This window comes from Ochotona curzoniae, unplaced genomic scaffold, assembly GCF_017591425.1.
Source record: "Ochotona curzoniae isolate NIBS_2020 unplaced genomic scaffold, NIBS_Ocur_1.0 contig_3350, whole genome shotgun sequence".
In the NCBI taxonomy this organism is placed as follows: Eukaryota; Metazoa; Chordata; class Mammalia; order Lagomorpha; family Ochotonidae; genus Ochotona; species Ochotona curzoniae.
This window is the reverse complement of record NW_024465827.1, coordinates 187709-198331: the sequence shown is the minus strand read 5'-3', so window position 1 is coordinate 198331 and position 10623 is coordinate 187709. Positions and strand designations below refer to the sequence as shown.

The following is a 10623-nucleotide window of genomic DNA, read 5'->3' as shown; positions in this document are numbered from 1 at the left end:
AATCACTCTGAAGATGAAATCGAGGTGATGACTGAAAGACAGAAGCATATGAGAAATGTAATCCAGAAATATTAAATTAAATATTTATTCATCATCAGCAACTAATTCTTAGCTTATAGTATCTAATGGGTTTGTTCTTAATGCTGGGGAGTAAGGGGCCAAAGAGGAAACTCTGCATTTCTTATGCTCAAGGAGCTCACAGTCGTCACAAGCAGTAAGAATATTTTCAAGAAACTGGCTTTGTCAGGAAAATAGAGTTGTATTTACTGCCTGGGAAAACATCTAACTCCATGTTTTCAACAGGAAAACCTGTTGTGATGAAGAGAAAGGCAGTGATGGGCTCTGGATTAAGGGTGTTGGAAATTGGAGGAGTTGCATTTCAGCAGCACATTGCTTTGTTTTGGAGGAAAGATACTATTGGAAAGTGAGATGAAGGGCTGGTTTGTTGGGCAAGGTAACAACAAATGCTGCTATCAGAAAAGTACTGTGCTGTTGCAGGCACACCCTCTGAAGCTGTGGAGCCAAAGGCCAAACTCAGTAACATTATTATTCTTCCAATTAACATTTTGTTGGATGGGCACTTCATTATAATGATGAGAAAACCCTTTTGCAAAGGGATTATTTACTTAGATGTCATTTTCGGATGCAGGGTTTAGACGGATGGTATTAAGAATATTCTGGTGTTTAACGGCTTCCTCTGAATCTTCATTTTAACTTCTTATCATGTGTTTTCAGTTGAAGACACTGAGTCATTTTGGTTGTTCAGTATAATCAAAGAAGAGAAAGACAGTGATTGAAATGAAATAATTTCAAATCTGAAAATAAACTATCCATATCCAATGTATAATGTAAGAGAAAATCTAGGAGCCAGGTTGTTGGTTTTGCACGTTACTCTCCTGTTACATGTAGAGCTAGCATCTCACACGGGTGCTGATTGGAGTCCTAACAGCTCCACTCCAATCAGTACCTGCCCGGGAAGTAGCAGAAGATGCTTTAAGGTCTTGTGCCCTTGAACCCACATGAAAGACCCAGAGGATTCTCTGGGCTCCTTGCTTCACTCAGCCTAGCTCTGGCTGCTGCAGGCCTTTGAAAAGTGACCAGGAATAGTGATTTCCCTTTCTGTGTCTCTCTTTCTGTAACTGAATTTCAGATTAAAATAAATAAATAAATGTTTAAAAAACTAAAGAGACTCTAAAGAAGTTTTTTTTTTTTTCTTTTAATCTAAATCCCAGAGAAAGTACATAGGACTTTGGAGCATGGAATTAAGAAAATGTTCTACCCTAAATAAAAAATGAATTATATATAAGGACTGACAAGTTATTTAATAAAGAGTGTTTCATGTTTTTAAATTTTATCTTCAGTCTGATACTTCTAAGAAAGAACTGTGAAATCTGCTGTGTCAAACAGTCTGTTTGAACTTTATGGTAATAAACCTGAGTGAAATATCACCATACTTTTTTGTCTCTTAGTAATTTTGACGTCTGTAAGAATCTTGACTTTGAGACTTATAACCCATCCGTCTTCTTTAGAGAGGCTTAGGCTAGTCATTAAATAGCCACTCCAACTTGCTTCATTTTTCTAGTGTCTAATGCCAGTCTCTCTTTTCACAATCCAGGATGACCCTGACCCGTATGGGAGACCCAGAAGAAGCTTCTTGCTTTGGATTGGCACAGCTCTGACAGTTGGGGCCATTTAGGGAGTGAATCAATGGATGGCAGACATTCCTCTCTGTGTCTCCTCCTCTGTATATATGATACTCAAGTAGAAAAAAAATAAAGAGTGAAATTGGCAGCTGAATGCTATATATCTACCTTACTTACTTGCTAATTTACATTACTATTTACTATCTTACAGGATTTATTGAATTTAAACTGTTATTAAAAAATAGGATGTCAAAATAACTGAAAGTTTAAACTTTTGTATTAATTGCCACATTGGAAGGCCTCTTTATTCTTCACATGTGAATTTGAATGACCTGTTTAACACAATAAAAAATTATTCTGAAATTTATTAATTGACATTAAAACTCACATTACATGATATAGATATGGGTTTCTCTTAGGAGGTAAATACGTTAAGCTCTGTTTTTTTGTTTGTTTTTAGGAAAAAATTTTCTAAGCTCAGAATACTTAGCTAGCAGAATCGAGATCTGAGCCCTGAATCATTGGCCTTTGTAATTCCTACCACTGTCTTACATCTAACACCTACCAATATTACTGAAAGACACGAAATAAGACAGCCACAATTATATAGACTCTCTAATCATGAAAGATATTGTTCTCCATTCTATTCTATACTATTCAAAAATGTGTTGAGATTTTGTTTATATAATCTCATGACACGTCAACTGTTCCCAATTCCCTCATTTTCCTAAAGTGGGTCATTATTGCAGCACTTTTATATGAACTCAAAATATAGACTTTTATTTATTCACTCATTTTTCTGGAAAATGAACTGCCTTACTCATTAGAACCGTAAACTTGCTTTTGTGATCTCAACCTGAAGAACGAATGGTGCTATCAGTTTTTCATAAAACATCTCCGTCTTTATTTGAGGCTGGAAAACTCACCACAGATATATTTCCTGCACAGGGAGTTATCAAGTGGCTTCTGGAAGTTCCTTACTTTTAGTCACACAGATGTTTAAAAGCATGCTTCCCTGGAAAACAGAATTGGTTGTTTATCTGGTTTTCTTTCAACATCTTTTATATTGGAAAGCTGAACTGAATGATGACATTAATTGATTTCATCCATCTTTCATCACCTGGGACTTGGAGCCACTGAAGTTTATACACAAAGGTGGAATGACTTGGCAAGATGTGGGGTTTTCTGTTTTGTTTTATATAGTACTTGTCTTTGCCTCTATAATTCCCTGGATGTCCAACTTTAGTGGGCATGTGAATCACTTAGAGAGCTTGTTAACACCAGTGCTTATACCTCACAGTCAAGAATTTTGATTCAGAGTGTCTCAGGTGACATGCATGGAGGTAAACGGCAGACAAGCTCCCAGGTATTGACATTGCTGGCCTGAGTGCCAACTCTTGACGAATCACTTTGCTAACTAAATTATATAGTTGTGAATGGCAAACAGAAAAGTGTCAGTGTTTTGCAAATATCTAAATGAATCTCTAATTCCAGACCTCCAGAGCAAGTAGAAATCAATACTTTAATTTTTCTGTTAGAAATTGAAGCCACATGCCAGTTCTAGTCCCGGCAGCCCCGCTTCCCATCCAGCTCCCTTCTTGTGGCCTAAAAGGGCAGTAGAGGATGGCCCAAGGCTTTAGGACCCTGCACCTATGTAGAAGACCTGGAAACTCCTGGCTCCTGGCTTTGGTTTGGTGCAGCTCTGGCCATTGCAGTCACTTGGGGAGTGAATCAATGGACAGAAGATATTCCCCTCTCTCTCTCCTCTCTGTATATCTGACTTTACAATAAAAATTTAAAAATCTTTGAAAAAAAAAAGGAATTAAAGCCACAGATGTTGTGCAGCAAATTAAGGTGCATTGCTGGCATCCATACCAGAACACCACTGCCAGCTGTTCCACTTCTGAACCAGCTCCCTAATGATGTCCCAGGGAAAACAGCAGATGATGGAGCAGTTAGTTGGACTGCAGCCTCCCAGGGAGAATACTGGAATGGTCTTATAGTCTTCTGACTTTGGCCTAGACCATCACAGCTCATGTGGCCATTTTGAGAGTAAGTAAAAAGATGAAACAGGCTAAAAAGATGATAAGAGAAATCCTTACACATCCCATAGCATTGGGATGGCAGAGATTCAGATGGCTGTAAAACACTTGGCCAAGGACCGTTTTCCATAGAGGACTGGCTAAATTTGGTGAGGCATGCACAGAATTAGCACTGTGTGAGAAGAGCAGAGTATGAAGCAGATCAACACTAGACTGGGAGTTTAACCATGGATGCCAGTTTTGTGCAAATATGTCAAACTCATCAGAGATAAATTTAACTCTATTCTCTCTCTCTCTGTCACACACACACACACACACACACGCACACACACAAATGCAAAAATGCTGGCAATAACTTCAAGGTTAATGGTGCTATTTTCCAAAGACTTGTGGTTTTGACTTTACAGGTGCTTGACAGGAATTTTTAAAAAATACCAAAACATAATGTTTTGCATGCCTGTAACTAGTGGAAGAAAATAACAATAGTAGTGAAGGGAAAAAAACCCCTTATTTGTATATTTTGACATAGCTTGCCTGGGCTCTAATGGGGTGATGGTGAAAGAAGTGCTAGAGGTTACCAGGGCCTTGACTGACAATCATACTGCAAGATCACGGGCTAATTTTGCGAGCCTGTAGGTGTCTTTACTGTGATTTGCAGATGCAGCTGAAGCCCAAAAGGCAGAGTCATAGTTGAAGATCTTGACTGGGTTTGTGCATTCCAGTTTTCCTCTCAGTGAGGACTGTATGATTAGGGCTTGTTGGATTTGTGGAAACAGGAGTTGCAACAAGTCAATGGCATGTAATATTTGGCAGCAGTATAATGTCATGTAATGTCATGGCAGCAGTAATATTTGCATGTTATTCCAGCTGGACTCCAAAATCAAGAAGGTGGGCTCTTTCCACAACTGGCAGCATATCACTGATGCAGTTGGCACGTCTTTCTTCATAGTGCTAATGTGTAAACAGGTGGACCAGCTAAATCAGGAGTTCTCTTTCTATAAGCCTCTCATTGCTGTGTCAGGTGTCACCTCAGGCCATGTGAGTTAGCAACTGGAATTTTGTGGTTCTATTTTTCTTCTACATCCTTTTATCACTGCAAATGGTTTCCAAGCACGTCTTTGAACCCCTACCCCCTCAATTTTTTCGATCACACAACTGTAAAAATTCTGATGCTTTAATTGAAGCATCTTGTGGTGATAAGGCCTTCTCTGTGGATAGGGCGTGAAAATAGTACCTGTTCAAGGATTTGAGAGAGGTCCTGATCCAGTGATGAACAGTTGGGTGGCCTCCTGCTTGTCCTCTCCTGTTAGATTCCCAGCCAAACTGAATTTATTAAAGTAATTCTGAAGAGGGAGGCTGAGTGTCAGTGTTCTGAGAGGAGGAGTGCGTGGCAGAGGCCCAGTTCTTCAGCCAGCTGGGCTTTTTACAAGTTGATGTTCTGAGGGAGGCAGAGTTTGGAGAAATGGGGGAGAGGGCATTTCAACCTTGGTATGTCTTGCTCCACAGGCAATTGCAATAAAATACAGAAAGCTAGTGTGATCTATTGAAATTCAGTAAAAAAGATTGAAGAGCAGGACATTCTTTCATAATAGCAGAAAAATCTTGATCAGAGGAGAAATGTTCAGTAAATTCAGTTAATTCCCAAATATAAAAATAGAATAACTACATTGGAGGGAAATGGCAAAAGAAATAGAATATCCAGTTATAGAATGGAAGAATGGTGGAAACAGGATGGAAGTGAATGTGTGAGAAAAAGAAAAACTGTGTGATCATTTCAGTAGAAACAACAAAATGCCTTTACTTGTCAATGTACATTTATAATGAAAAACTTAGAAAACTCAGAACTTATAAGCAATATGATTTAATATTTTATAAATTTAAGTAATTATTATAAATCAATGAGAAAAAGAATATGATGCATATGAGAATACGTAAACTCCAAAAATATGTTCCAATGGGCCTAACCACTCAATAAAGAAACATTTTTAATACAGTTGAAATGGTATGAGTGGCTGAGTAGTATTCCACAGAACAGACGTACCACAGTTTCTTTGTCCACTCCTCACTGGATGGACATCTGGGTTATCCCATGTTTTTGGTGTTGTAGCTTGTGCTTCTGTAAATATAGGAGTACAGCTCCCCTTCTCATATACACATCTCATTTGCTTTGTGTATATTCCCAGCAATGGGATATCTGAGTCATATGACAGGTCTGTTTTCCGTTGTCTTAGCACTCTCCATACTGATTCTATGGTGATAAACTAGCCTACAATCCTACCAACAGTGACGGAGAGTACCTTTCTTCCCACATTCAAGCCAGCAGGTATTGCTAGCAGAGTTCTGAATGTAGGCCAGTCTCACTGGACTTACATGGAACCTCAGTGTGGTTTGGTTTGTTTCTGCTTGACAGCTAGGTAGCCTGATCATTTGTTTCATGTCCTCTTTCTGTTTTAAATGTTCACTTTATTTTTTGTTATGATTCTGCCTATGAGTTATTGTGATAAATCAAAAAATTAAATAAACGAAAAAGGAGCAGTCCCTGAAGCTGAGTACCTGGAGATCTAGTCCACGGTGCTTTCATGGGAGGTGAAGAAGGAAAGGAAAGGAATGAATCCTTTCTGTCTACATTGCCCTTGGTTCATGCTACTACGTAGTTAGGCACATGGATGTGTCCAAATGGAGTCTTGTAATCACTACTAGTGAACATTTATTTACGTTCTTTATGTAGAGAATTTAGAACTTTGGATACAGGGAATTTAAACAAGTGCCTCTATGTGATCATATATGCTTTAGAATGTTAACTGTAGGAACTATTTTCAATGTGATGTAATCTTTGTGTATGTGTGTATCTGTGTGTCCACACATTTTTTTCCCCTAAGAAGCCACTGAAAATTCTGACTTCAAAATTAGCAAAGGGAAAGTTTACCCTTGGAAAGTCCAGGAGAGAGTGGGTGCATGCTTCCAAATGTCCTACTGCAGGAGATTCACGCAAGTGTGCTCGTTCTCTCCCTCAGTGATATGTGGCATGTGCAATGTTTGAATCAGGGAAGCTGTGCCAGGCGTTGCTGTCTGGTGCTGTAATATGGAGTTAGACATGTAAACCTGTGAGACATGGGACTGGCCTCAAGAACTTGAATTTTCACCCATTGGAACAAAGATGACTGTTCATTAAGAATAATGTCCTCAGTATAAACCCTCTGATCAAATTAGTATTGTGTTGTTGAGTCTCATACTTTGGAAGTGAACAGTTATGATCCCAGGTATGTTTCTCAAATTAATCTTAGACATTAATGAAGACACTTAGATGAAAACATAGATTTCAGCATCATTTGTGAGAATGGTGAATTGCAAACAGTCTGGCAGTTCCTGATGGGAGACTGATTTCAGGAAACACATTTTATGTTGTTATATCACCTAGTCTGGGTTTGTATTTAACTTCCCCAACCAAAAGTAAGGCTAATCACTTTTAACACATTTGTGTTAATCACAAAAAGACATATAAATTATAGCACAGCCATACTACTCAGCACCTGGTCATCTTCCTTGTCATCAGAACATCTATTTTTATTTAATTCCTCAGGTGAGAAAACCTGTCCACTGTCATCCTCCTGTGATTTGAGTCATCTAGACTGTCTCTGTACACCTAACAAAAATGAACGAGGCCTTCATGTTCACAAGGCGTGCCCATGGGTGACGTCCCACTCAGTTTGTTCTCTTGGTTGTATGAAGGAGGCATCTTCACTGTGTGTAAATGCACCTAGTTGAACTCTTCCATGGATAAGTAGAAGGAATTAATTAACACAAACATTTCCTCTACTGGAAAAGTAGATGCCTGATGGGTGGAATATCTCATTAGCAAATTGTCATCATGCATTATTGCTTGTATAGATTATATGTGTAAATAATTTGAGCAAATGAATACATAATCAAGCTTTGAATCTGAGAAATATTAGTTGGAATCACTACTTCATTTATTTTTATTTTATAAATGTCAAGAAAATATCTCAATTTAGTTTGCTCAATAGAGTGAGGACACTGAACAAGAATTGCTAGAGAATGCTCAATGAAAAGGGTATAAATACGCTTTGTACACATGTGTAAAAATATTTTTAATATTTTTCATGTATACATATTTTTAACTAGGGACCAGATAAATTGTGGAAATAACTATTATAATATTTAATGTGAAGAAAAACCCAATAAGGATATTTGTAAAGATAGTTTGAACTTCACTGTGAAATACTTACCTGCAAATATTATTACAAAAAGAAAGTTAGTCTTTCTAATGGAAGTGTGGAAATTATTTATTACAAATATCTACTTTAAGTTATGCCACCCATGCTCAAGCTAACTACCCGTTTCTTTTTTTTTTTTTTTTTTGGAAGAATTATTAAAAGATGTTTCAAAGTTACAGTATTGATAGAAAGAGCATAAAAATTCTTATAACAAGACATCTTACATTTTGCAAAATTACGTTAGAGAAGCACATAATAATTATGAAGTTCGGAGGGTGGAGGCCTGTGAAAGGAGTCCCTCTTCCAGTGTGAAACACGCTATCAATGTCTCATTTGCCTGTTTTTTTAGATTTTGAATATGGCCTTTAACAGCACCTTCCTCAGAGCCGCCTTCATGGCTTCATTCCGCAAGCTGTAGATGACCGGGTTGAGCGTCGGAGGTACGACGGTGTAGAATATAGAGAACATGAGGTCCATGGCTGATGGGGAATCTGAAGGAGGCCTGAGAAACTCAAAGCCCGCCGCTGAAAGGAAGAACGTGACTACAAACAGATGTGGTAGGCAGGTGGAGAACACCTTGGTCCGCCCTTCTGCTGATGGGATTCTCAACACTGCTGAGAAGATGTGAACGTACGAGAGCACGATGGAGATCAAGCAGGCAAAGGCTGCTGAGGTTGTGAAGGCGGCCACTGCAATCTCACTCAGGAATTCGTAAGAACAGGCTAGTTTCAACATCTGAGGAATATCACAGAAGAACTGCTGGATGACTTTCTCCCCACAGAGAGGTATGGAGAAGTTAACGGCCGTGTGCAGGAGTCCAGAGAGGCCCCCTGCGGTCCACACGGCTATCACTGCACGCCTACAGGCAGCGGGATCCATGACCATCTCATACTTCAGTGGTTGACAAATGGCTACGTAACGGTCGTAAGACATCACCGTGAGAATGGCCACTTCGGATGAGGCCAGAGCTATAAAGAAAAAAACCTGAAGGATGCACTGGCCAAGAGAAATGTAACCGTTATTCGTAAGAGAGTTAGCAATGGACTGGGGGACTGTGACAGAAATGAAACAGAGGTCCAGGAGAGAGAGGTGCTTCAAGAAGTAGTACATGGGGGAGTGGAGACGGTGGTCTAAGGTAGTGATAGTGATAATGAGGAGGTTGCCCGTCAAGGCCAGCAGATATGTTACCAAAAAGAGCAGTGCATGTAAAATCTGAAGCTGTCGGTCATCAGAAAATCCCATGAGGAAGAAACCACTTACTGAGGTTACATTGACCATGGTCACTCTGAAGATATTAAATTTAGCTCTCCCTAGGAAGCCAAAAAAAAAAAAAAATCAGCATCAGGGAAGAATGTATGTTGTCTAGCGTATTTTAGTGTTGTTACTCTGAAAGACAATCTTGAAACCAGTGATTTTTAAATTAAAATCTCCCAATGTCAAAATTTCTATAGTAAAACATCCTCAAAATCACAATCCCAGAGATTCACATCCCGGATTTGAAATCCTGCGAAAATTAAGTCCTCAAAGTCACAGCTCCTGATTTGTCCCAGTCTTGCTTCTGCAAAAATGTGATCTGTACTGGAGCCACACAAAGCAGATTTCTCCATATCAAAGACAACACAAAAGCATAGCTCACAAAAATGGCAACATTTGAGAGGAAATATTCATGCTGGTCCATATCAAATTGTGGAAGATTTCAAAAAGAACCACATCAGGAGAAAATGATCATGAATGTATTTTTCGAGGTGAGCTATATCCTATAAAGTAAAACAACTGCTATTCACTGCAAAGAAGTCTTCACCATGTAGTCAATGATTATGAAAGTTGACCAGTTGTTGCAGACGACCTGTGCACAATTGCCTGTAATCTATCCCCAACAAAGATTTTTCATGTTGTCATTCCTCTTTTATCTTTAGTTTTTCCCACTAGCTCCTATTGTTAGTATTTTTAGAATTATCTGTAATATGAATTCAGTTTCATAATATTTCCAACACTGAAATTATAAATTGCATAAAAATCTTTACATTTCTATTTTTTCATCTTAATTTTTTGGAAATCAAAAGTTGCTTATCACAACCTTGACTTTGCGTGTAAGCAATGTGCATGTGTATAAAAGCATTGAAATATCATCAGTAAATGAGGATATGTCTTTTGAATACATCTATATTGATATAAAATAAAATGTCTCACAATCTCTTCAGGCTGCTGCAAATGGAGTGGTGAATTGTGGATTTTAGTCCATCTTTGAGACTTAAGTTGTCTTTTACAGTATTCCATATGACTGCTGTTATAAAAGTGGATGCACAATTATCAACCACTGTAATGCGCTTTTAAACATTTTCTTTTTTTCTATAATTATTCTTGAGGATGTTCTAGCTGTTCTTGTCATATCCACATGACTTTCATAGTATGCCTGAATGTTTATTTTTGCAAAAAATGTATATTGCTGCCAAGTTTATTGTGCAAAGTTGTTTATAGAGTTCTGCCATGTTTTAACATGCTTCTCAAATACATCTGCTTTCAAAAACAATTTAATTTCTTTTCATGAGTTTTAAATTTATTTTTTTCTATATATATTTTTAAAAGATTTATTTACTTTTATTGCAAGGTCAGATATACAGAGAGGAGGGCAGACAGACAGAAGATCTTCCATCCAACGGTTCACTCCCCAAGAGATCACAATGGTCGGAGCTGAGCTGATCC

The 10623-nt window shown here is 38.2% G+C and overlaps 1 protein-coding gene across 1 annotated transcript; it reads right to left on the bottom strand.

Annotated features, from left to right (window-relative positions):
- Nucleotides 1-8265: 8265 nt before the first annotated feature.
- Nucleotides 8266-9198, bottom strand: LOC121156332 (olfactory receptor 14J1). The gene has a single exon (XM_040979957.1). The coding sequence runs from the start codon at nt 9196-9198 to the stop codon at nt 8266-8268; it is 933 nt and encodes a 310-aa protein (XP_040835891.1).
- Between the last annotated feature and the right edge of the window lie 1425 nt (nt 9199-10623).